The sequence below is a fragment of the Trypanosoma cruzi genome, genomic scaffold, assembly GCF_000209065.1.
Source record: "Trypanosoma cruzi strain CL Brener 1047053516467 genomic scaffold, whole genome shotgun sequence".
Classification (NCBI taxonomy): domain Eukaryota; phylum Euglenozoa; class Kinetoplastea; order Trypanosomatida; family Trypanosomatidae; genus Trypanosoma; species Trypanosoma cruzi.
Genome location: NW_001849501.1, coordinates 1 through 25,326, shown reverse-complemented (window position 1 = coordinate 25,326; position 25,326 = coordinate 1). Strand labels below are relative to the sequence as shown.

Below are 25,326 nucleotides of genomic sequence, written 5' to 3'. Positions count from 1 at the left end.
ATAATAATAATAATAACATAGCAGAACCAAACGCGGCAGAAGCAACAAAAGAAGAAAAAAAAATACTCAACAAGAAACCACACAAACAAACACAAACGGCAGATTCGAATTCAAGCAAGCAGACAACTCCTCAGAAATAGATTTGACACATTCGTCTGAGCTGCTGGTCGGATCCTGAAATCACAGACAAGAAAGGAAGGGAAAAAATAGATGGTGGAGAGGCAGTGGGTTCGCCACATCCTCGATGTTTGCTCCAACTATATATTCTGATAGTCACCACCATGAAATGGTGGACTCTATTCGAATTGAAAATGTTCATTACATAAGAAGTGGCAGACTTTCGGATCCTCCAGCCACAAGACCCCGCCGCAAGGTGGAGGAACCAAAAGGGGGTGAGCGGAAAAACCAATACATAAATAATTTCGTCTCACCGCTATCGGCCCCTTGACTCCTTCCGTCGCGGTCCCCCGAAAGAACAAAAGTTAGAAAAAGAAACAAAAATCGCCCAGAAATGTATTTGTTTTATCACAAGATATTCATTGAGTTAACCAGCCCCCTCGCAAACACCCTTTTCACAATTTCCCAAAGCAAAAAATATATATATACAGCCGTTTTCAATTAGAATCAGAAAGGAGTAAAGTTGCCCGTAACCAGAAAAACGCAGGATGCCGCTTGGCTCTATCGGGTGCTGCGCGCCAACCCCATCGGACGACACCTGCGATGGAGAGCGCGGTTTTCGCAGTGTCGTCAGCAGCAACGCAGTCCTGCACCCTCGTTTTGCGTTTTATTTTGCCGTAAGATATATTGGTCTCACGTCTCACACGGTGCCACACGACACACTCACGCGGCTTGACGGTTGCCAGGGGTGGCAACCTCAATCGGCAACTGCTGTTCTGGAAGCGCGGACTCTTCGTTGGTGTCGCCGTGTTTCTGAGGAGTGCTCTCCTCCCACGGGTACAAGAAGAACACCTGCAGAACGAAGCAGATAAGACCAATGCAGCCAAAAAAGATGAACGCGACTGCCTGACCCTTGTCCTGGTTGCCAGACGGGCCGCCAGAGATGCCCTCCGTCGCGATCGGGTAGCAGACGTTGATGATAACATTAAAGATGAAATTCGTCAGGAGCACGAAGGACGAACCCCTCGGACGGAAAGAGCGTGGGAACAGTTCCTGGGCAAGCACAAAGAAGCACGGTCCAAGGCCAATCTCAAACGCGGCGATGAATATGGCAATTCCAGTGATCGCAACGCCATTCTTCACGTTCTTATCGGCAACGCCGGGGTACACAGGGACCCCGCACAAGAGCAGACACGAGACCGACGCCACAAGCGAGGCACCAAGAAACAGCTGGCGCATCGTGAGGGCCCGGGCAAGTGGAATCGAGACGAGAGTTGTCACAAAGTTCCACGCCATCACCACGAAGTTGCCCACAAGAGGCACCATCCCCAAGTTGCCCATAATCTTTGGCGCGTAATTCATCAATGCCGTGATGCCAGTCAGTTGCAGCGTCCCGGAAGTCACTAGTCCCATCGCCAAAGGTCCAAGCATCTGCAAGTAGCTGTACTCGTTCGGGTCCAGCGCAGTGCCATCGTACTCGTGCTTGCCGCTCGTAAACTTCGTCTTGCTCTCGCCCAAGAAGATACCAAGCGCGACCATGAGCACCGACAACAGCGTAGAAAAGGCACAGTAGCCCTGCATGCGGGCATCCATTTTGGTGTCCTTGTCAAAGTTGACGCTTTGCCCAATAGCCAACCCCATCGCTGCAGCAAACATAATGCCAAACGTGGCGAACACCTGAAACAGAACACCGTCCACGTGAAGGAACTTCGGGTGGGCGTTCTGGTCGACATACATGGGGGCATGCAACGTTCACAAGACCGAGTACAACACCTATCAGTAGACGACCAACGCACAGCACCCAAAACTCATTCGTTGCCGAGGACACATGGTACATCACGGATGACACAACGCCAACGATGCCGACGATCAGGAACGACACCTTGTGACCAAACCTCGCGGCAAACTGCCCGGCATAGATCGACCCAATCATTGCGCCAACAATCATCGCACCAGCAAAGATGCCGTTATAGGACGAGCTGTACCCAGTCGGATTCTTGCACTCTTCGTCGCTGTACACCCACTTGCACCTGCTATCATCCAAACATGGCGTCTTATCCTTACCGTGCCCCCAAAAGCAGGTAAAGCCGTTCCAGCCGCATTCCCCACGTGTTCCGTTCCAAGAACACTCCGCGTTCAATACCCTGTTGCAAGCCACCTCCTTCTTGTACATCGAGCAGTCCGTGGACATCAGGTAGAAATAAGCATACACGGCAACAAAGCCAATTGAGAATCCGTTCAGTGTTCCACCAACCACCTGCACTTGTGCAACCTTCAGGTTCTCCAACGAGCAAAATGTGGGAGTCTCGTCGGGCTGCCTGTCCCCACCACTCACATCAGTCTGCTTCTTGGATGGCATCTCTTTGTGTGTATTTTCGCTTGTGTAGCCTTACTTATCAGCCTAGAGGTTTTCGACCACCGCCGCAAAAAAACAATAATAATGGTAATAGAAACAATAATAGTAATAATGATAACGGTAAAATAGGAGCGCGGCAGGCATGAAGACGGCATAACAACGACTTTCGCGAAGGCAAAACAAGAGAAGCATGACAGAAATGCTTCTTTGAGAACATTCATGACGTCTCTGCTACACCCGCATCACCCTTTCATCGCATTTAGCGGATCCAGTAGGACACAACAAGCCGTCACGTGCTAATAGGAACCCGTACAAAACAAAACAGTAGTTTCTCTTCAATGACAAGCAGAATCGGTGATAATCACCTCTTATTATGACAGCGGAGCCCAACACATAGAATCACTTTTTCCTCTATTTTATAGTGGCCCACGTCATCCATCACAGTAGGAGGGGCGATGCATGATATCAATGCTGTTGGGAGCAAATGGTACAAGAAAAAAAGATTTCCCGCACCAATGCCACCGGCATCATCACAAATTACGTGCTCAAGATACAAAAATGGCCTTCCTCACCAAAAATCAGAAGAAAAGAAAAAAATAAAAAACACATTTCATAAAAAAAAAAATAAAAATAATTTTTGAAAAATAGATTTGACACATTCGTCTGAGCTGCTGGTCGGATCCTGAAATCACAGACAAGAAAGGAAGGGAAAAAATAGATGGTGGAGAGGCAGTGGGTTCGCCACATCCTCGATGTTTGCTCCAACTATATATTCTGATAGTCACCACCATGAAATGGTGGACTCTATTCGAATTGAAAATGTTCATTACATAAGAAGTGGCAGACTTTCGGATCCTCCAGCCACAAGACCCCGCCGCAAGGTGGAGGAACCAAAAGGGGGTGAGCGGAAAAACCAATACATAAATAATTTCGTCTCACCGCTATCGGCCCCTTGACTCCTTCCGTCGCGGTCCCCCGAAAGAACAAAAGTTAGAAAAAGAAACAAAAATCGCCCAGAAATGTATTTGTTTTATCACAAGATATTCATTGAGTTAACCAGCCCCCTCGCAAACACCCTTTTCACAATTTCCCAAAGCAAAAAAGACTCACAAAAAAGGGGAAGAAGAGAAACAAACAAAAGAGACGGGAATAAAAGAACAACGGGCACTACACGTCGTGCAATCAAATGCAAAGACGGCCAGCTCATCCTCACGGTCATGGCCAAAGACTGAGAAAAAACAACAACTCAAAAAACGTTCAATCATCCCAACCAGAGCCTTCGTCCATATTCGCCAATCCCGTTCGCAGGGAGTAAACATTCGTGCAGGCGCAACGGTCACAAGAGGAAAGTGGCTTCAGCGCGCAAACGAGGAGCAGAAAGTACTCCCTGATGCTCCCTAAAAAATGCAACTGCACGCGCCAACAAATAACACGCATTCCACTGTGCACAACTGATAGAATCGAGCTTACACAATTTCCTTAAATACTATACAAGAGCCTGAAAAGAAAAAAAAAATGGAACATGTGCCTGGTTAAAACCTTTTTCCCTATTCCCAGAAGAAAGAAAAAACGTAAAATTGCGTTTTGCTTCTCCAATGCGGCCAACATTCCAATTCGGCTGAGTTTCGTCCAACACCCAAACACCAAAAGAGAAACCAGCAACGGCACTCAAAAGATCTTCTATAGTAACTGGGCTCGTTGTGAACTCAAAAAATGGCAGCTTTTACTGCCCCGCAACTACCGGGCTTCCCTTCCGCGTGGAGGGCAGTCGTAGCGGGCGGATGGGACGACACAAATAGTAAAGAAAAAAAAAAATTGCTGCGCTCACGCTACTCTTCAACGGGGCATCGTTGGAAACAAACATCAAGCAATAAGGGGAAAAACACATGGGATCTCAACAAAGCCCGCTATTATCTACTGAGCCTTGTCTGCTCGCGAAGTTGTTTTCCACACGGCTCTGAAAAGCAGTGAGATCGCAAACACGCAGGCAAATGTAACGCCTTCGATGGTAAATGCCGACAAAAACAATAGTAAAAAAAACGGTACTTTCCGCCAGAAGCCAACAATTTCCAACTCACAATTACACGTGATGCACAGTGAAAGACTCGTCCTCCTCAACAGGACTTACAGTTTCCCATAAATCCTCCTCTTGATAGCGACTTTTCGGTTTAAAATATTCACCAGCAGAATCACCGGGCACGTCAGACAAGCTGGAAGCTAAATGGACGGCAGACGTTGAGGAGCTACCAGCAGGAAGAGCAGGTGCCGCGGCTGGAGGTGACGGTGGCACCTTCAAACTTATCGGAAGAGAATCCTCCGAGTTTTTGTCGTGTTTAGAAAAAGGCATCGATGCAACATCTGCTATTGGAGATGCGTTTCTCGTTAATGAGTTTGCCGATGTCATTTCAACGGAACATTCATTCGCCAATGGAATATGAGGAACCTCCAAGAGATCCCCAATTCTGTTTGAGCCTATGCCCGCCACGACATTTTCAGTTTCCGAGCGCTTCGGGCTTCCTTTTGCCAGCATCGTAAAAACTTCTTCCTCTTCAATGGTATCGGCAGCGGCAGCGGCAGCGGAAGGCTGCTGAAAAACGCGGGCAAGCCCACTGGAGTTACTGTGATTTTCATCCGCAGAGTGACCATGGCGGCCTGACAAACAGCTCTCATGTCCCTTCTCCTTTTTAATGCTACTACGGTCAATTTCATCCTGTTGGACATTCTCCGCAAGAAAGGCTCTATCATTATTGATACCGCTACCACAATGACTCTCCTTAAATGTTGGTAAATTCGATATTGAAAGAGACGCTTTCGATGTCACGCCCGCATGAGACGGGGTCTGGAGAGGTACTACTGGCGATTTGACTGATTGTGACTCCAACCTGTTCCTCATCCGAACCTCCTTCGGTTGGCTCTGCTCGTTTGATTGCAATGGCACTTTACTCGAAATCAAACGCTGCTCCTGCTGCCTTTCTTCTTGCCGTTCTTTTTGAGTTTGCATCTGTTTTTCCTGCAGTTCTCGGCCGGTCGCACTGTTTAGCACCAAGCGTTCGTACTGCTCCTTCCACATCCTGCAGGTGTGTCGTAGTTGCGCTTCCTTGTCCTTCGCCAACGCGCGCTCCTCTTGTAAAGCCTTTTGAATACACTTTTCCATATTTTGTCTTGCCTCTCCTAGTTGACGCGTAAACTCCCGTCGTTGAGCCTCCTCACGCGCATTTTGTTCCTTCAACATATTCAGTATAGCATCACGCTCCTTGATGATGGTGAAGATCTCAGCAGGGCTACCCAACCTTTCCATAAGCCGTTTATACTCGTGAAGCTCCTTTCCGGTTTCCCTAAGATCAGCACGTGTACGCTCCAACTCTTCTCTATTATGTGTTAATTCAATGGATACCTTTCTTAGCACCTGTAGTTCTTTGCAAAGAGCCCCATTTTCTTCCTGAAGCTGCTCTGCAGTACTCTGGGACCGCATGGCATCCTCTAAAGAGCGGCTTAGGGCCGCGGCATTCTCTGAAAGTTTCTCTCTTAATTCTCGAATGATGTCACCTTTTCGTTTCACCGCATCGAGAGCCTCTCGAAGGCGAGACTCAACGCAACTCTTCCGCAAATCCCTCTCTCGACCGCCTTGTAACACGGAATAGAGGCGGGCAACCTCGGATTGATAGACTGCGAGCTCCAACTTCAATTCCTGCAGATGGGAAACGCGAGCATCCCGCTTCCAAGTCGAGATCTGTGCTCTCGCCTCGCGCAAATTCTTCTCCAAATCGTTGTTTTCATTCACGAGACGCGCCACCAGCAAATCATTGATGGAGTTCTCCTGTTCGGCAACAGAGCTCCCGGGCTTAGCGGCATCCCTTGCCAGCTGCGCACGCACCGCGCGAAGGGATACTTCAAGCTTTTTTATCTGCTCGCACTTTTCCCGCAGCTCCGCCTTGCAATCATTCCTCTCGCGTACAAGAAGGAGGACCCTGTCATCATTGGACAAACACTCCCGTGCATCCATGAAACGATCACGGAACCTCTTGCTATGTGACTCCCTGTATGGCGCACCAACCTCCCGAACTTTCTTCGACGGTGACACGGACAGTTTGCATTGAGTTTTAAATGTCATGCCCCTGAGGCCAGGCCGGCGACGCGGAATGAAGCAGTCGTCCGTGGGCAGTGTGTTTGGCTGGAACGGATCGACTGCGTCTGTTGCACGCTTTGCTTTTGAAGACAAAAAGGTTCGGGAGCTCAAGAAAGGCGTCCGTGGCACAAAAGACGCGGCATCAATCACTTCACCTTCTTGTGAAACTGTCGTTGCGGGGATTCGCACCGTGCGAGGCTCGAGAACATCGGCAGACGCCTCCAATTCCTCCGCCTCAAGCGACTTTTTCCCCAACACGCAACCGTCCGCCACATCCATCAACGGTCACCTCGTTTTTTTTTTTTTTTGTGTGTGTGTGTTTCGTGTGCGCACGTGTACAAAGAAAAGAAAAGAGAAACAGCAAGGGGGATTTCATTCGGTTGCCTCGTGCGTGCCAAAAAAAAAAAGAGTGTGGATTGAGGGGAAAAGAAAGGAGCGGAATAGCCCCCCCCAAGCAGCTGAGCATCTCCTTGTGCCCAAGGGGTTTGCATGACGGTTCCAAAACGAAAAACACAAAAATCACCTCCAAACGATCACGGGAAATGCAATAAACCCCCTTTTTCCTTTTTATGATTTTTACTTTCCCCCCGGCGCGGCAATGACGGAGAAGCACAAGACTACCCGTGTTCCTTTTCTTATCGTGTACATTCCTCTTTTATTCACCGCTCCATAAAAAAAAAAAGACCTCATTCGCTGACGAGGGGTATTCCGCTGCAGCTGATCCACGCCACGCCACATGTAAACCCTCCCCGGTCTTTGCTGAGCAAGACTGCACATGCCAATTGCTAGCCTGAACATCATTCGGCTGCAAAGCCAATGTGAATTCATCGGCCATCGCAAAACCTAAAACGTCGCCTTTATTTGTCTGAAGAAAAATCCTAAAGGAGCCATTGTAAAGCAGGGCAAAGAGGACGCGGAAGTGTTAGGGCTCCTTCTCCGCCCGGAAAACACACAAAAAAAGCACGCCGGCTCCCTAGCGCGCGAAGAGGTGGCGGAATTTGCCACGACCTGAGAGTGTAAGTGCGTAGAAAACAAAAGTAAAAGCTAGGAAAGCCTGTGGAAGGATGATGGGCATCGAGAAAAAAAAAAATAGGGAAAACATCGGTCAGAGTCACAAAATGTTATCATTCACTTGAAATTATCCACACACCTCGTCTGTGCATAACAACAATCAAATATATGTATATATATAATGATAATAATGAAATAAAATAAAAGGACAGAGAGAGAAAAAAAGGATCATCGAATATCCATTACTCTTGGATGACCTCAAATGTCCCATCATCAGGAATGCCGTCTTCCACCTCTGGTGATCCCTCAACACGACCCATCGGATGGTGTTGTCCTTTATTTCGTTTAGCATCTTTCTTCTTGCGACGGAAGTGGCCCTTTCTATTTTCATGGCGCATATGTGGTGTATCCTCTTCGTTGATGGATGTCCCTAGTGCCTTCTGCATCTCCTGGAGAAGTGTCTTAACATCCGCATGAATAGAGAGTGTGTCCGGTGGTATTGAAACTTCATTCACGGGCTCTACTGTAATACCCAACGGTGCCCGCGGTACTGCGTTTGAGTTCATAAGGATGCTATCACCTTCATCGTCGCTCTTGTCAGTAGAAACCGAGGCAACGTGATGGGAAGAACCCTCCCCGGAAAGACCACTGCCAAAGAAGTTGACGTCCAAGCCCTGGTCGTCCCCAACGTTAAGAACATCGTCAGGAAAGTCACGAAAATCATCAGCTAGCAAATGCACCTGCGGCATACTTCCGTCAACCAAAGGACTAGGGACGCTGTTAGCCGCCACAAGAGGTTTCGTGGTCGAAGGAGTCAAATGAGACATCGGGGGCGCAAATTTTGTTTTTGGATCGGAAGGTGGTGGTGATGTGAGTGATGCTTTTGGTCTCACTGCCTCACCCGGATACGCCTTCCTCTTTCCGGGGCCGCCGCTAGATCCACTGCTGCTCCTCTTTGCTCTTGCATCAGATCCCTCCTCCTCCTCCTCATGGATGTCGTTAAAAAAGTCCTTTGCAATGCCGTTTTCATCTTCCTCCACGTGATGATAAGCCCGAATGCCACTCACAACACTCAACGGAGGAGGGCCTCGAACCTCGCCTCCCTGCAGAGCATCACCCCCAGGCAATGGGCGGGAGGCCGTTTCTGGCGTTTCCTTTCCTTTCCCCTGTGCCCCGTGTTGTTTTTCCTTCTCCAGCAAGTGTAGCCTGGCTCTTTCGCTAAGCAGCCACGCCCGATGTTCCTCAACAAACTGAAAATACGCGTGAATGCGAACCTCAAACGTCAATACCTTGAGAAGCGAATATGGAATCTCAAAGGCACTGCGGAGCAACTCCACACCATGACCCGTTGCGGCGCTAATACTCACCCATGTCGCCGAAATAGAGTACTCCTCTGGTGGCAAGCGACCTGCAGACGCGGCCAATATCATGGGTGTTGTGGCCCGTCTAATACTCTTGCAAGCAGCATCAACGTCACCATCTGAAACAACATGCGCATCTCTGGGCGCATCATAAAAGTTGAGAATAAAAAGAACACATGTATCCGGTGGAACATGACGCGCCTCACGCACGGCATAGTCCAGAGTCTCCTTCCGAGTTCGATCAATGACAAAAGCTGCAAGGTGGCACCCCCTGTAGACATCAATCGAACGTGCGTCCGCCAGGGTTGGGTGTGTTGTTATAGACGCCGATTGAGACGTGCTGATTCCCTCATCAACAACATCCCATAATTCCACCTTGGCACCGCCACCACCACAATCTCCCGTCCTCTCTGCAGTGCCACGATAAAAAAGAGTGTCCGCGGTGATTTCTGAAGACGGTACGTAACTGGTAGGCGGCGAGCAACCACAGAGACGTGAGACGATAGTGGACTTCCCCGTGCGCCGCATCCCACGCACAACGGCCTTCATGTTCAAATGCGGTCCCTCCTGTATATCACGCTGCACATCGGAGTTCACAGGCCAGATGTTCGGTCCACCACAGGTGGAGTCTCTTTGTAACCCTCCATGGGTAAAACCGTTTCTCCCGCTGCGTGCTGGAGATGAGTTATTCCCCTTTTGAAAAACGGCCCTCACCTTAGTGAAGAAAGACATGTTATGCTCAATTAACAGACCTCGTCAGTTTCTTATGTGGCAAAAACAATGACAGTGAAAAAATCATACAGAAAAAAAATACATCAACGTGCATATTCAATATCCTGGGGCGACGCTCACCCCCCATCTCGCTGTACGTGGCTGAAAAACACAACATGGAAGGACGCACAGACACCTTGCCCCATACAGAAAGCAATCCGTTGCCGGAAATCTTCTGTGCCAATACACCACCAATTAAGAAAAAAAAACATCACAGTAGTGTACACAGCTTTTTCCTTCTCTTCTCACTTTTTTTTGGCTCCCTCAAATCCACACGCATCACCGACTGGGTTCCCTGTCTCTTAGCGTTAGCGGCATGAATTTCGTTGCTATTGAGGTTTGAAGACGTTTTCCCTGAGGCACTCGAATTCCGTGCCGGCTCTTCGTTTAAACACATACTAGCCGTGTATTCAAAGAGCTGCGTCACGTTAAAGTCATCCTTCGTGGACACGCGAAAAAATGGCAACTGAAGTTGTATCGCAAGTTGCTCAGCCTCCTCATTCGTGACGGCCGCCTCGTGTGCAAGGTCAAACTTCGTCTGGCAAAGAACCATTAAAATGGATCCGCACACATTCTCAACGTTTTTCTTCCAGTTCTCAACATTCATAAAGCTATCCTTGTCGACGGTACTAAATGCCACTATCGCCGCGCCAGCCCCACGATAATACGCCTGTGTGAGGGAATTGAACACCTCCTGCCCGGCCGTGTCCCAGAGCATGAGCTTCACTGTCGTGTTGGATTGGCGTAAAAATACATTTTTCTCCATGAACTCGGCACCAATAGTCTTCTTGTATTGGTTCACGAACTCTCCCTTTACAAATCGCCGCAGCATTGATGTCTTGCCCACATTGCCGTCCCCCACTACAATCACCTTGATGCTGTTTTCCACACACTCTAGCATGACCTTCTCCCTACTGGCACGGCACCGTTGGCCAGCCCCCGTCACCCCACCCCTTCCGCGCCGTCGTTCAAAAGGTGAGCCCCAACAAGACCCCGAACAGGGCGGGCACCAAACAATCTCACAGAGGTAAAAAGAAAAAAGAAAAAAATAATACACCCATATGCATTGCCCCTTTCCCCTCCCCCCGGCACAATAAAATAAGGGCGGAAAAAAAAGCGGACAGCAGAAAACCTCGCATCCGCAAATCAATAAATGTCATCAAATAGATTCTGGAATACAAACAATATTAGCCTCAATGTGGAAAAGTGGTTAAAAGTCAGCATTTCCACTGAAATTTGTATCTCACAAAGCCAAACCACCAATAATAATTTGGTCCAATATTTTTTTTTTAAAGAGTAAAAGAGACTGCACCATCAGTAAGTAAATACGAGTCTGTTTTCACAGCTAAAACTGGCATTTCTCCACTAAACTTCTCGTTGCATCGTTCAGAGACGCAGGCATGTCAACAGCAATTGTGACATACATATCACCATTTCTTCCTGTCTTCCTATCAGGGAGTCCTTTACCGCTCACTCTCAACTGACGGCCATTTTTGCTCACCCCAGTCAATGGCAATGCTGTAGTGGTTCCATCGAGACCCAAGACATTCACTGTTGTCCCCAATAGTGCCTGTTTCAAGTTGATATGGACCGTCGTGCGGATATCTGCACCACTGCGCTCAAAACGAGGATGAGGCTTCTCATCAAGAACAAACACCAAATCTGCCAAGACGTTCGGTGGATATCCCTGCACAATGCCTCCCTCTTGCACAAAGCGGATCTTCGTGCCCTTTTTGTACCCAGGAAGCACCTTCACCTCAAACATCTTTTTTTCTGTACCCCCCGGCATATGACGTGAGACATTAAACTTTTTCGTGCACCCCGTATAGATTTCCTCCAAGGTACATGCAAAGGTGTACTCAACAGGAGGCACCTCATTCATAGGCGACATCTCCGGCGATCCAAAGCCCGAAGTAAACCCTTGTGGACCGCCAAACCCTCGAAACACTCGGTGAAGACCAGGACCACCACCACCGAATTCCTCCCCACCTGCGAAAGGATCGCTGCTGCCAAAGAACGACCGAAAAATATTAAACGCATCGCCTTGTGAAAAAGTGTACCTCACGCCACCGGGAAAAGCACCATGAAAACCTGTGCCTCCAGCACTGCCACCTTCCCCAGCCCCGGGAACGCCGCCCTTCAGTCCCTCCTCTCCGTATACATCGTAAATTTTCTTCTTATTTTCGTCACTCAAAACATCATAAGCCTCCGAAACCTCCTTGAAACGCCGCTCCGACTCCTCCCGATTACCGGTACATTTATCGGGATGATACTTCAAAGCCAGCTGATGATAGGCCTTCTTAATATCACTCGGCGTAGCGTTACGACCAACACCAAGAACCTTGTAATAATCAATTCCCATGTTTTCAACAACACGCCAATCTACCCATATAGCAAATAAAAACATGGAAAGACAAAAAAAAAGCCCGGAATATGTAAGTGCATATCAGCTACATCCCAACGACGCACACACCCACTCTTTTATTTTATTCTTTAATCTGACTGCCACGTGCAGACTCCCACCCTCAGCTGGCATAAGCAAAAACTTCGCGTTCTCCCTCAATAATAATAATAATAATAATAATAATAAATTTTTATTGTTTGTGTTTTCTGTAAAAGATTCGGTGGCCCGCACGCTGTACCGTGCCCCAGCACGACGCCGCTGGCCCGGGTGCTGATTGATTCCGTCAGCGCTGCCCCAACAACAAACCTGCCGTGAGGGAAACGTAGCTTTTTCTCAGCTTTCCTCCGACAATACGGGGCAATTGACCGTCGCAGCACGAGGAGGCAGTTAACCACACAATCACCGGGGTGCTCATGTCCTTTTGGTCGGCCTTACAAGAGGCCATCGCAAAAATTACTTCCTCTTCTCGCTCCACAATGGATGGATCCCTGCTGACCTTACCACTCGTCCTCACCAAAAGCTTCCATTTATTCTCCGACTTCAGACGCATGGAGAATACAACGCTCTTCCCCTCTTCCTGCCCACGGCACTCATGGGAAACACGGGAGTGCCGTCCTTCGTCTCGACACTCGGTCCTCCGCCACCAATCAACCTATTCAAGAAGTGTCAATCTCCTCTGACCTCAGGGTTCAGTTCATGGGCCTCATTCCATTGGATTTTATTGCCAGAGGCCTTCAGCCATTATTACCGGCCACTTGAGTGCCAGACTTTTTATGGCTGTAACTTCCCAGAAGCAGTTGGATGCTGCCGCCAATTACAATTCTTGTTGGCCGCATCATTCCCGTCGCCTCGAAGCCATCCGCAGCAACACCCCTGAGCAATTGCGTATAACAAGTTTACATCCACTGTCGGGATCTCCGTTGGCTCAGCAATTTCCCTCGGGCTCCTTCACGCAATCCCCGTACGGCTGCCGGTCCCGCAGTCTTCCCTGCACCGCGCCTCAGCAGTGGCAAATGCACCGCCGTTCGCTTCAACAGGGCCGGAAACACGAAGCAGGCCGGCTCCTCCAGCAGCCTCTTTCGGTTTCCCTCATTTGACGGGAGATATCCGTGTCGTCCCTGCGAATAGATCAACGGGATTCATTGAAGTAATTCTCTCAGATCGCGCGGCACCACGCAAGGACCTCACCAACACGAGGGGGAGCAGCACCGCGGAATTGAACACACGCCAAAGCATGCTGGGTTCACCCTCTCTTCCTTCCATCCTCCTTCCGCTGGATCCGGCCACGCGACGACGGCCGTGCGTGCGCGTGTGTGTGCTGTTGGTCCTTCCGGAGTCATTGGAGTGCGCAGTAGCAATTCGCACGCGGTCCCAATTTCCTTCTTCGTGTGCATCTCCAAGAAGTAAAGAGAGAAGAGCAGACATGCCAAGAGAAAACAGGGTAATGCGGAAGGCGTCAGGGAAGAGAATCGAGCACTGCCACCATCCACAGTGAGTCACATCGTCGGCCTTGCAGCCAGTATCCCCCACAACCGTTCAAGCCTCCAGCCACGCACACACACGCAGACAACGGCGTCAGCCGCCACGGATAGTGTGCAGGCGTGCTTATGTGCAAACACAATGTGTGCAGTCACTCCGCATTGTTGTCCGGGAACCCACACACCGTATGCCGCTGGTGTGATTCTGTACCGCACCAGTCAGAAGCCTCGACCTGACACATCAAATACGCCGCGGCTCCAAGAAACACGCATCTGCCCCTCAAGGTGGACCCATACTCTCCAGCTGTAAGGTGTTACCTGCCCAAAGCCCCAATATCCAAGTAAGGGCTTGTAGCAGGGCAGTCAATGCATGGCGTACGCCCAGTGCCACCGCCCTCGTCACGAGTTTCATTGGAGCCCCACACCCATCCATGCAGCAGCCTCCGCCCCGCCAGGAAATGGAATCCAAACAGCACCCCAGCACCCGTGCAGAAAGAAAGGCATCCGCCTGGGGCCAAGCAAAAAAAACGCCATAAACCCTTTGCACATTTGTGAGCAGCCCGTGAGAGTAAAGCGCTGCCCAGGCAAGACACTCATGGCAGGAGACTTGCCGGGAAGCTTCTCTCCGCCAGGTCCCCATTCAAAGCACACGACGCAACGGCATAGAGAATAGAAATGGCACCACTTGTGCAAGCACAAGCCCGCCAAAGAAACGTGCAAGAAAGAGACAAACTGCCGGGTGACAAGCACCTCCTCCCAATAGCTGCCGTCCACGCAGCCAAGACGTCAGGGGGAATCCTTCGGGTGATTGCGACGCCGACCCCAATAATCATGAAAGCGGCTCTCACATGTCGACCAGTCAGCCATCCCTCACGGTGCGTCCACGCACAAAACACCCTACACACACACACACACGTGGTCGCATTGGAGACGCAGCAACCCCCCAGCCTGTCTTCACCCGCACCCGGAGCATCTCCCACACGTGCCGCGCAGGTGTCTTGTCCAGGCGCCCCCTCCCCCCGCAGAGGCATTTTTTACCCGACGCCGTCAACCGGGTTCCGGCCTCAGAGAGGGCAGAGCCTCCGCCCCCGCTCTCAGCTGCGCCCATGCGGTTGAACAGTCGGCCAGCCCGCCTGAGGTCCAAGCAAAAAAGCTTGTGTGAAGTGCTGCTTTCCAGTGCATGCCGCGGCAACCGCCGCCCACCTCTATTTGAATGCCCGCCACCCTTTTTCACCAGCGGCTTCGGTCCCAACTCAGCAGCCGCCTCCCGCACCGCAGGCTGGGAAACGTCATGGGCAGAAAATGCCACTCACTCACCCCGCCCTGCAGCCGAGTGATGGTGGGTGCAACCTCCCAACGTGGGGGCAGCTTAGTGGCTCGGGCGCCGTAAAAGCCGCGTCGTCTCCATTGCGAATTTCCCACCGTGCCCGGTAGAAGGAGCACCGGGTAAGAAGGCGCAGTGCACACCAGACGAGTTATAGGAGTGTGTCCTCCCAAGACGGCGCTGTAGAGGCACGAGACGGTACAGATGCGGGCGAACGGGACACGTCGTGTCATGGCATTGCCCGCTCCTGTGGCATCGACAGTGCATACGCCCTTCAGCACCTTGTTTGACACAACCCTACGAAACTCCAACTTTGATGAAGGTAGGAAAGGCCTCATTGCCAATGTACAGGAATATATGTTCTGCCAAACGCAGCCCAATGCCAATCCACTGGGAGGCCGCGGAGGGCGCCAAAGCCATGCTTCCCAAAGACGCAAGCAAAAAGACTATGAAGGCTCCCGTTCCCCCTACCAAGCACTTGACGGACAGCTAAGAGAGAGAATGAAAAAGAAAAATATGTTCAATTCGCCTAATCGTGCAAGGCGTTCAAATCGGCCGTGTTCCCTCCACAATCCTGCGCAAATAGATTCACGAAAAAAAGCAGTACGAACGACAAGGTGACTCACCAAAGCATTTGTTGGGGCAGCTTTAAAAAAAATATAATAAAAAAAAAAAGCGCCGACAACAAAAATTTACATGAAACCCTTTTACATCTCCACTAAGAATTACATCCAATACATTTGAGCGGGTCGCGTGTGCGGAGCCAATGGGAGTCTACTACCACCTGCAGCGGTAAAAAAAGACATAAAGCAGAGTAAACGGCAACACACATTCCCCAAGTTACCTGAAGCGACGAGCACGGACAGTAATAATCGAATCATCCATCGAAGAACGCGGCTCGTCGGCCGTAAAAGGATGCACCTCGACAGAATCACTTTGCGACGCCGCCTCCCTGAAGCGCCTAGCATGAGCCTGCTCCCCACCCCTCCTCCCCCACGTACCAGAGGCGGGATCATGCGCACCAGGAGCGGTTGCACTCAGCGTGAACGACATATTTTGGTCCATACCCAACTGGCCCTTCCGCTCCATCACGCTGCTCATTTTTACGGCCAGTCGATCTATCACCAGACGGCAGTACTCCTCATCCTGCAAAAAGCTCGGCCTCCGCGGCAACCGAACGTTCCAACGCTCGCAAAGAGGCATCAGCGCCTTCAGCCGCTGCCGGGGTGCCAAGGTTCCGTATGTCACCGTCAAAACAGACACGACGGCTTGAGCGGTGCCGGTCCGTGCGCTGTACATAGAAACATCTTCACTACTTTCGAAATCACTGCCATCGTCAAGATCAGGCATCTCACGATCAAGACGCAGCGCGGCGAAGGTGCGCCCGGGAACGGCGTCCAGCTGGTACATCTCCACCGGAACCGGCACACCGCGCAGCGCCACGCCGCCAAGCGCAGTCACCTCCACTTGCTCACGCTCAGCCGTGCTCAGCGACATGTACGCCGCACGCGTCAGCAGCACCTGCCCGCCGTTCCCAACGCTCTCCGTGCGCGCGGCCATGTTCGACGTCCCGCCGTAGTAGTCGTACCCCTTCGTCACCTCGTCGCGCCGGATGTCACACAGCCCGGTGTGCACACCGACTCGCACGCGCAGGCCGTTCCAGTACTGCCGGTACACAGCATCGTCCAGGCGCGCGGTCGGTGGAACGTACTCCTCGTCATTCTCGGCACGGTCCTCCTCAAACTTGTGGTACGCGTCGTCGATCACGCTCGTCCCCCAGTCCTGCTGCAGAAACATCTGCTGCAGCTCCCGCACAAGCTGCACGGCGGCGAACACACTCTTGCACGCAATCATGAACGAGTCTCCGATCGTCTTTACCTCGTAGCAGTGGTACTTCGCTATCAGTGAGCGGATCAAGCGGTGGTGCGTTGCCACGGCGTCGGGCATCGCCTCGGGGCACGCAGCCCACAGCGCAGTGCTGCTCTCGATGTCAGTAAACACAAGCGTCACGGGGTCTGTCCGCTCCTTCGGTGCATTCTCGTTGTCACGCGAGTCGCGGCAGAAGTGCAGCAGCAACAGAATCAAGGCAATAAGCAGCAGGGCAGCAGCAACGCTGCCGACGATGACGCCGATCAGCTGCCGCGCCGTCAGTCCACTCGCAACGGGCATCCGGTACTCCATCGACGGCGTCACGGCAGGGGACAGCGCCGGCACAGCGGGGTCCAGCGCACGGGCAAGCGACCACGCAGAAATTTGCGTCGCACCGTAGTTCCTGCCGCACCCAGCACCGCTCTGAGTAACAGGGCATGCATTGCCATCAATGAAGGGTCCGTACAGCATGTCGTCCACTCTGACGGCAACGTTGGAAAAAAAGAAGTTTTCAAACAGCTCAACATTCACCTTCTCCATGCGCGAGCGGACGGTCACCACCAGCAGCCCGGTGGTGAAGCCCATCATTGCCAGCGGCGTCCGTTTATTCACTTCCGGCACGGCAGCGTTAAACTTCTGGGCGGTCACCGACGTCGTTTTGTCGTCGTTCCAGTGCGGCAGGTTCGTTGCAAACACAACACGGTCGGCACCCGCACCGTCACGGAACGCAGCAACAAATTCGGGGTACAGCATCGAAAACTCTAAAAAAATGACAAACACGCGCACACCGTCGTGTGACACCACGTGCTGCGCGATCGCACCAACATCGTCGGCAGAAATGCCCACCACAAACACGTCGCCTTCCTCCGGCAGGTGGTCCGCCATCTTGTCGCCGCCAGCCAGCAGCTTAGTAGACAGCAGCGAACCGCCAAACGTCTCCAGCGACAGCCGCAGCACCTCCGCCATCGTGGCTCCATCGTCGCCGCGAATCACAGCGTGCACCGAACCGTCACTCACGTTCCCGAGGTACTCCGCAATCACAAAGAACTGCTGCTCCAGTGTCGGCAACAGGCGGATCACGTTTTTCCTGAACCTACCAATACGCGGCTGAAGGTACATAGGGTTGATGAACGCCACATCCTCCACTTCCAGCATCCCCTTCGTCACCACGCCAGTAACAACATCAACCAATTTCACCTTCAGTTCTGACACAAGCGCAGCGGCAGCCCCATCCACAGTAGAATTCACGACTTGCACTGTGAACGCAAAACGCTTAATAAGACTGTTGTTAACCACCGCAGCTCTCGCACCCACCCCAAAAGCTCGAAGTGCAAAAATGGCAAGGGGATTATCCCGCATTGCAATGGCAAACCCATTCAAAGGAGGAACAATCACTGCTTCCGAGGGGCTGCACTGCCATGTCCAGAATGAGATTGTCCCGTCAACCAGCGGGTCGGCACGGTGGCCATCCACAAACTTTTTCATGTACACGGTCCGGCCACCTTGGTTGCAGTAACACATGGCGCCCTCTGATTCAGCCACACCTTGGCAACTGCCTCCGTAGTCGCCAATCACAAGGTTGTCGACCATATAACGGCGTTGGTTGTACAGAGACGCCAAGTACGCGTCACGGTTGTTTGCCCATTCACGACTACTTAAGGTCTGTGAAAGTATCTCGCCCGCTATCCATCCTGCAACCATCATCTCGCCCTCAATATCATCGTCGGGGAATTTCTTGCGGATACTACTGCTTTCCGGCAAAAATTTCTCCATAAAGCGCCGCATCACATCCTGAAAGCGCCGGATGGCGGCGTACTGAATATCCCTCGCCACCGGGTTCGTCCCCGTCGTGATCACCTGCCCAGACACAAACTTAATACCACCAGCCACAGCAGAACGCCACGTTTCGACAGTGATGTCCTGCACCGCCGAGGGAGCAAGCAGGTACGCGCCAGCGGTGCGATTGTCCGTCAGCATCCTCTGAATGAATTTCGCGGTGTCTTTTACCGGCGCGCCAAACACAATCACAGCCTGCGGCAGAGTATTCGCAAACGCTTCCCACGCAGCGTCGAACACTGAGTTTTCGGCCTCATGAGCCAAGGAGCTCTTCACAGCGAAGACACCGCTCAAATTGTAGCCAAAACGCGTCATCACGTTTTTCGTTGCTTCGTACTCCTCATCACCGAAAGAAACACCCTCCAGATACATGAAGCCCAGCCGACGCACCCGCAGAAAAGTCAAGGCGTAGCGGATCAGTGTAAAAAGTTCGGCCAATGGATCAGCACGCACAAAGTACAGATAGGGATCCCACCCGCGTATCACCGTCGACCCGGTAAATGGGGCAAAAGAAATAATTTTTCGATCCCTAATGACAGGCAAATAGTACTGCAAATTCTTATCGCCAATGACATTAGCAAGAATAAAAATGCCAGGATTATCCTGAAAAGCCTTTTCAACGGAATTGCCGGATTCAGCTATCGTGGTCGATTTATTGATGAGGGTCACACGTACATTCTCCCCAACAACGTATTTGCGCGACCACAATGCCGCAACAAATCCGTAGTAAAGTGCTTCCGAAAGGTATGCGGGCATTGGGAGATCCGTCACATTGAGGGTTAAAACATTTACATTAATTTCAGGGCATGCGGCCTGCCCAACTCCGCTCCGCGGGAGAAGAAGCAGCAGCAAAACGAGGTAGAGCGCATACGTGGAAAGTCGCCACCCCAAAAGTGGGATGCCACCACAACAGCCCGTTTTCTTATGCAAACCCGGCCCTTGCCGCGCCGCCGCCATCATCACCGCCCATCCCGTGACCATATTCGCCGCCCAAGTAGTACCGTGCTGCGTAGCCTGCTCTCTTCAACATGGGGAGGAAAAAGGAAAAAAAATAGAAGGGAAGCAAGGCGAGAGGAATACCACACACAATAGAGGGAGATGCGGTTCAATGGGATCGGGGTTGGCGACAGTGACGCACGTCAGTGCTCTGCCACGCATTCTTCACGCCCCCATGGAAACACTCCACCCACTCGCCCACATTGCGGCCAGAAGTTAGTCACAAAAGACAAAGGCAAGGGCACCAATTCAACAGAACATTGGAATCCGCATCGGTGGAGCTGGACCACTCTACCCAAAGCTGAAGACAAAACAACAGAAGCGGCAGGGTAACATCTCATCTTATCTCACTGCAATGCTTCTGGCTATACACACAAAAAATATATATACGGCTTCTGAGCCTAAATGGCAGAATTTTAAAAAGAGGCGCTTCGGTGGGATCCGCAGAATCACTGGACCCTGCAGTAAGGTGAAAAATCCAAAGAAACGGTGGCTGTCCAAAAGCAAAAGATAGATTTGAAAACCTTCCTTCAATTCCTTCAAGCACCAAATGTCGGTAAGAGAGGCCCACACAAAAAATAAAGAAAGAAATAAATAAGCCATGGAGAGAATGTGTATGGGTTGGGTGGGCTCCCTCCTTCCCATGGGTTTCCAATAAAATTTCCTGAAGTGTATGTGCATAAATTGACAAGACACGTTTCAGTGCGAACGCACAATCGATTTCCGACGTTTCCAATACCAAAATGAGAGGTCTGTGCTCCTTGTCGCTGCGCTTCTATTAATAGGAAAGAGTGAGGCCACCAAACAACCCCTCATTGCCCAGGAGGCAGGCCCACGAGAGAGTGGAATAGAGTCGACGCAAAGTAACTTATAAATGCGGCACCCTTCCCATGACAGCATTCGCCTGGATGCCGTGTGGGAGATGTGTGTTCTTACCAAAAATGGCCTCGAGACGGAAAGAGGGCACGCAAAAAAAAAAAAAAAGGTCAAAATTGATGTGCCCAGTACCATCAAAGATAAACAGAGAAGTATCCCCCCACAAAGTGGATTGATGGCCAGTAAGCATTTCCGTTGCTCAAAATACAAATAAACAAATAAAATGGGAAATAGCTAGGTCTCCTATTATGGCTGCATGCAACAAACAGGTTTCGAGATCCTTCCAACACCATTATTGTCACAACGCGTCCCAAAATCTTTTGGAAACCCCGCCATCGCAAAAAAAGAAAATACGAGCCAAGGCCAGTGTGATGCGGATGCGAGGAAGATTCCGCTTCTCACTTTCATTTTCCGTCTCGGTGCGCAGCAAATTCACAGATCCAGTTCAAACACACAAAGTACAGGGAAATTGAGTAGCGATGCAGACCCTCCAATGCAATGTCGCAAAAAAAAAAAGTAAGAAAATTGCAGTCAATCAAACACGGCCCGCAGACAAAAACCGTTCCGGGATCAAACACCGAACCCCTTTGAAGATCATTCAGAAGAGTCGATCGAAAAAATCAATATAGCCGACTTCTCCGCCAGCCACTCAAACGCATTAGAAGCGTTAACTGTAGGCACCCTCACAATAAGTATTGCGTGTCCCTCGCGTCCATAATGCAGAGGCCGTTCACCTCTCCTGAATCGTTTTTTATTGTTTGTGTTTTCTTTAAAAGATTCAGTGGCCCGCACGCTGTACCGTGCCCCAGCACGACGCCGCTGGCCCGGGTGCTGATTGATTCCGTCAGCGCTGCCCCAACAACAAACCTGCCGTGAGGGAAACGTAGCTTTTTCTCAGCTTTCCTCCGGCAATACGGGGCAATTGACCGCCGCCGCACGAGGAGGCAGTTAACCACACAATCACCGGGGTTCCGTTATGTCCCTTCAAGTAAATCCGTGCCGGAGAGAATCACCATGGATTGCTCGGCTATCCCTTACCGTATTCTCCAGCCATTCCTTCCATCCCCAAATAAAACCCAAAATTAAACAGACAACAACAATATATATATATATATATATATATATATAATTACCGCAAAGCTCAGCACACATGTAAAAGCATCGGAAAACAGCATTCACACAACCACACCAACGCGCCACTCTCCACCCCGTCTATTAAAAACATTTATAATTATCCAATTAAGTTTCAAAGATGTACAAAAGAAGTGTTCAAGGAGTTAATCACTACAAAATTAACCAAAAAATTATTTTAAAATTCTTAAATTAAAAAACGTTTTCAATGATAAAGTAAAAGAAAAAAAAAGGAGAAAAAAGAGGTACAAAACCAAAATAAATAGAAGAATGGGGAAATAATAAAAAAAAAAAAAAAGGATTTTTACTAAAGAATGGGAAACCAATAATAAAAAAGGATTTTTACTATCGGGTGCTGCGCGCCAACCCCATCGGACGACACCTGCGATGGAGAGCGCGGTTTTCGCAGTGTCGTCAGCAGCAACGCAGTCCTGCACCCTCGTTTTGCGTTTTATTTTGCCGTAAGATATATTGGTCTCACGTCTCACACGGTGCCACACGACACACTCACGCGGCTTGACGGTTGCCAGGGGTGGCAACCTCAATCGGCGACTGCCGTTCTGGAAGCGCGGACTCTTCGTTGGCGTCTCCGTGGTTCTGAGGAGTGCTCTCCTCCCACGGGTACAAGAAGAACACCTGCAGAACGAAGCAGACAAGACCAATGCAGCCAAAAAAGATGAACGCGACTGCCTGACCCTTGTCCTGGTTGCCAGACGGGCCGCCAGAGATGCCCTCCGTCGCGATCGGGTAGCAGACGTTGATGATAACATTAAAGATGAAATTCGTCAGGAGCACGAAGGACGCACCCCTCGGACGGAAAGAGCGTGGGAACAGTTCCTGGGCAAGCACAAAGAAGCACGGTCCAAGGCCAATCTCAAACGCGGCGATGAATATGGCAATTCCAGTGATCGCAACGCCATTCTTCACGTTCTTATCGGCAACGCCGGGGTACACAGGGACCCCGCACAAGAGCAGACACGAGACCGACGCCACAAGCGAGGCACCAAGAAACAGCTGGCGCATCGTGAGGACCCGGGCAAGTGGAATCGAGACGAGAGTTGTCACAAAGTTCCACGCCATCACCACGAAGTTGCCCACAAGAGGCACCATCCCCAAGTTGCCCATAATCTTTGGCGCGTAATTCATCACGGCATTGATGCCAGTCAGTTGCAGCGTCCCGGAAGTCACTAGTCCCATCGCCAAAGGTCCAAGCATCTGCAAGTAGCTGTACTCGTTCGGGTCCAGCGCAGTGCCATCGTCCTCGTGCTTGCCGCTCGTAAACTTCGTCTTGCTCTCGCCCAAGAAGATACCAAGCGCGACCATGAGCACCGACAACAGCGTAGAAAAGGCACAGTAGCCCTGCATGCGGGCATCCATTTTGGTGTCCTTGTCAAAGTTGACGCTTTGCCCAATAGCCAACCCCATCGCTGCAGCAAACATAATGCCAAACGTGGTGAACACCTGAAACAGAACACCGTCCACGTGAAGGAACTTCGGGTGGGCGTTCTGGTCGACATACATGGGGCATGCAACGTTCACAAGACCGAGTACAACACCTATCAGTAGACGACCAACGCACAGCACCCAAAACTCATTCGTTGCCGAGGACACATGGTACATCACGGATGACACAACGCCAACGATGCCGACGATCAGGAACGACACCTTGTGACCAAACCTCGCGGCAAACTGCCCGGCATAGATCGACCCAATCATTGCGCCAACAATCATCGCACCAGCAAAGATGCCGTTATAGGACGAGCTGTACCCAGTCGGATTCTTGCACTCTTCGTCGCTGTACACCCACTTGCACCTGCTATCATCCAAACATGGCGTCTTATCCTTACCGTGCCCCCAAAAGCAGGTAAAGCCGTTCCAGCCGCATTCCCCACGTGTTCCGTTCCAAGAACACTCCGCGTTCAATACCCTGTTGCAAGCCACCTCCTTCTTGTACATCGAGCAGTCCGTGGACATCAGGTAGAAATAAGCATACACGGCAACAAAGCCAATTGAGAATCCGTTCAGTGTTCCACCAACCACCTGCACTTGTGCAACCTTCAGGTTCTCCAACGAGCAAAATGTGGGAGTCTCGTCGGGCTGCCTGTCCCCACCACTCACATCAGTCTGCTTCTTGGATGGCATCTCTTTGTGTGTATTTTCGCTTGTGTAGCCTTACTTATCAGCCTAGAGGTTTTCGACCACCGCCGCAAAAAAACAATAATAATGGTAATAGAAACAATAATAGTAATAATGATAACGGTAAAATAGGAGCGCGGCAGGCATGAAGACGGCATAACAACGACTTTCGCGAAGGCAAAACAAGAGAAGCATGACAGAAATGCTTCTTTGAGAACATTCATGACGTCTCTGCTACACCCGCATCACCCTTTCATCGCATTTAGCGGATCCAGTAGGACACAACAAGCCGTCACGTGCTAATAGGAACCCGTACAAAACAAAAACAGTAGTTTCTCTTCAATGACAAGCAGAATCGGTGATAATCACCTCTTATTATGACAGCGGAGCCCAACACATAGAATCACTTTTTCCTCTATTTTATAGTGGCCCACGTCATCCATCACAGTAGGAGGGGCGATGCATGATATCAATGCTGTTGGGAGCAAATAGTACAAGAAAAAAAGATTTCCCGCACCAATGCCACCGGCATCATCACAAATTACGTGCTCAAGATACAAAAATGGCCTTCCTCACCAAAAATCAGAAGAAAAGAAAAAAAATAAAAAACACATTTCATAAAAAAAAAAATAAAAATAATTTTTGAAAAATAGATTTGACACATTCGTCTGAGCTGCTGGTCGGATCCTGAAATCACAGACAAGAAAGGAAGGGAAAAAATAGATGGTGGAGAGGCAGTGGGTTCGCCACATCCTCGATGTTTGCTCCAACTATATATTCTGATAGTCACCACCATGAAATGGTGGACTCTATTCGAATTGAAAATGTTCATTACATAAGAAGTGGCAGACTTTCGGATCCTCCAGCCACAAGACCCCGCCGCAAGGTGGAGGAACCAAAAGGGGGTGAGCGGAAAAACCAATACATAAATAATTTCGTCTCACCGCTATCGGCCCCTTGACTCCTTCCGTCGCGGTCCCCCGAAAGAACAAAAGTTAGAAAAAGAAACAAAAATCGCCCAGAAATGTATTTGTTTTATCACAAGATATTCATTGAGTTAACCAGCCCCCTCGCAAACACCCTTTTCACAATTTCCCAATATATATATATAGCCGTTTTCAATTAGAATCAGAAAGGAGTAAAGTTGCCCGTAACCAGAAAAACGCAGGATGCCGCTTGGCTCTATCGGGTGCTGCGCGCCAACCCCATCGGACGACACCTGCGATGGAGAGCGCGGTTTTCGCAGTGTCGTCAGCAGCAACGCAGTCCTGCACCCTCGTTTTGCGTTTTATTTTGCCGTAAGATATATTGGTCTCACGTCTCACACGGTGCCACACGACACACTCACGCGGCTTGACGGTTGCCAGGGGTGGCAACCTCAATCGGCGACTGCTGTTCTGGAAGCGCGGACTCTTCGTTGGTGTCTCCGTGGTTCTGAGGAGTGCTCTCCTCCCACGGGTACAAGAAAAACACCTGCAGAACGAAGCAGACAAGACCAATGCAGCCAAAAAAGATGAACGCGACTGCCTGACCC

At 50.5% G+C, this 25,326-nt stretch overlaps 7 protein-coding genes and 2 pseudogenes across 7 annotated transcripts, besides 33 other annotated features; all 9 read right to left on the bottom strand.

Moving 5' to 3' along the window:
* Window positions 1-4,183: part of a sequence feature (heterozygous, non-Esmeraldo-like haplotype) that runs on past the window's edge.
* Window positions 152-583: a mobile genetic element.
* Window positions 839-2,476, bottom strand: Tc00.1047053506355.100 (annotated as a pseudogene).
* Window positions 2,548-2,591: a microsatellite.
* Window positions 3,047-3,107: a microsatellite.
* Window positions 3,133-3,564: a mobile genetic element.
* Window positions 4,184-4,410: a sequence feature (areas merged during assembly that could not be assigned to a particular haplotype. This can correspond to areas where the two haplotypes were merged or to regions with more than two copies in the genome that were merged during assembly.).
* Window positions 4,411-6,535: a sequence feature (heterozygous, non-Esmeraldo-like haplotype).
* On the bottom strand, window positions 4,554-6,878 carry Tc00.1047053506355.80 (flagellum transition zone component, putative; the record flags this gene model as incomplete). Its single annotated transcript, XM_809733.1, has 1 exon — window positions 4,554-6,878. One exon carries the CDS (start codon window positions 6,876-6,878, stop codon window positions 4,554-4,556), a length of 2,325 nt encoding a protein of 774 aa, XP_814826.1.
* Window positions 6,536-6,870: a sequence feature (areas merged during assembly that could not be assigned to a particular haplotype. This can correspond to areas where the two haplotypes were merged or to regions with more than two copies in the genome that were merged during assembly.).
* Window positions 6,871-7,021: a sequence feature (haploid, Esmeraldo-like haplotype).
* Window positions 7,022-10,920: a sequence feature (heterozygous, non-Esmeraldo-like haplotype).
* Window positions 7,773-7,816: a sequence feature (AT_rich).
* On the bottom strand, window positions 7,853-9,703 carry Tc00.1047053506355.70 (hypothetical protein, conserved; the record flags this gene model as incomplete). The annotated part of the gene is made up of 1 exon (XM_809732.1): window positions 7,853-9,703. The coding sequence occupies one exon, from the start codon at window positions 9,701-9,703 to the stop codon at window positions 7,853-7,855; it is 1,851 nt and encodes a 616-aa protein (XP_814825.1).
* Window positions 9,954-10,643, bottom strand: Tc00.1047053506355.60 (small G-protein, putative; the record flags this gene model as incomplete). The annotated part of the gene is made up of 1 exon (XM_809731.1): window positions 9,954-10,643. The coding sequence occupies one exon, from the start codon at window positions 10,641-10,643 to the stop codon at window positions 9,954-9,956; it is 690 nt and encodes a 229-aa protein (XP_814824.1).
* Window positions 10,921-11,024: a sequence feature (areas merged during assembly that could not be assigned to a particular haplotype. This can correspond to areas where the two haplotypes were merged or to regions with more than two copies in the genome that were merged during assembly.).
* Window positions 11,025-11,182: a sequence feature (heterozygous, Esmeraldo-like haplotype).
* On the bottom strand, window positions 11,088-12,149 carry Tc00.1047053506355.50 (chaperone DnaJ protein, putative; the record flags this gene model as incomplete). Its single annotated transcript, XM_809730.1, has 1 exon — window positions 11,088-12,149. The coding sequence occupies one exon, from the start codon at window positions 12,147-12,149 to the stop codon at window positions 11,088-11,090; it is 1,062 nt and encodes a 353-aa protein (XP_814823.1).
* Window positions 11,183-11,250: a sequence feature (areas merged during assembly that could not be assigned to a particular haplotype. This can correspond to areas where the two haplotypes were merged or to regions with more than two copies in the genome that were merged during assembly.).
* Window positions 11,251-12,292: a sequence feature (heterozygous, non-Esmeraldo-like haplotype).
* Window positions 12,293-12,526: a sequence feature (haploid, non-Esmeraldo-like haplotype).
* Window positions 12,304-12,332: a microsatellite.
* Window positions 12,527-19,293: a sequence feature (areas not merged during assembly with more than two copies in the genome that could not be assigned to a particular haplotype).
* On the bottom strand, window positions 12,551-13,486 carry Tc00.1047053506355.35 (annotated as a pseudogene).
* Window positions 15,596-15,623: a sequence feature (AT_rich).
* Window positions 15,789-19,634, bottom strand: Tc00.1047053506355.20 (receptor-type adenylate cyclase, putative; the record flags this gene model as incomplete). Its single annotated transcript, XM_809729.1, has 1 exon — window positions 15,789-19,634. The coding sequence occupies one exon, from the start codon at window positions 19,632-19,634 to the stop codon at window positions 15,789-15,791; it is 3,846 nt and encodes a 1,281-aa protein (XP_814822.1).
* Window positions 19,294-21,041: a sequence feature (areas merged during assembly that could not be assigned to a particular haplotype. This can correspond to areas where the two haplotypes were merged or to regions with more than two copies in the genome that were merged during assembly.).
* Window positions 21,042-21,433: a sequence feature (areas merged during assembly that could not be assigned to a particular haplotype. This can correspond to areas where the two haplotypes were merged or to regions with more than two copies in the genome that were merged during assembly.).
* Window positions 21,434-21,533: a sequence feature (haploid, non-Esmeraldo-like haplotype).
* Window positions 21,534-22,001: a sequence feature (areas merged during assembly that could not be assigned to a particular haplotype. This can correspond to areas where the two haplotypes were merged or to regions with more than two copies in the genome that were merged during assembly.).
* Window positions 21,625-21,653: a microsatellite.
* Window positions 21,824-21,856: a sequence feature (AT_rich).
* Window positions 21,870-21,954: a sequence feature (T-rich).
* Window positions 22,002-22,474: a sequence feature (haploid, Esmeraldo-like haplotype).
* On the bottom strand, window positions 22,164-23,798 carry Tc00.1047053506355.10 (hexose transporter, putative; the record flags this gene model as incomplete). Its single annotated transcript, XM_809728.1, has 1 exon — window positions 22,164-23,798. One exon carries the CDS (start codon window positions 23,796-23,798, stop codon window positions 22,164-22,166), a length of 1,635 nt encoding a protein of 544 aa, XP_814821.1.
* Window positions 22,475-24,159: a sequence feature (areas not merged during assembly with more than two copies in the genome that could not be assigned to a particular haplotype).
* Window positions 23,870-23,913: a microsatellite.
* Window positions 24,160-25,272: a sequence feature (haploid, Esmeraldo-like haplotype).
* Window positions 24,370-24,431: a sequence feature (T-rich).
* Window positions 24,457-24,888: a mobile genetic element.
* Tc00.1047053506355.5 (hexose transporter, putative) lies at window positions 25,137-25,326 on the bottom strand (the record flags this gene model as incomplete). The annotated part of the gene is made up of 1 exon (XM_809741.1): window positions 25,137-25,326. A coding segment is annotated over one exon (190 nt), but the record flags the coding sequence as incomplete, so codon positions are not given.
* Window positions 25,273-25,326: a sequence feature (areas not merged during assembly with more than two copies in the genome that could not be assigned to a particular haplotype).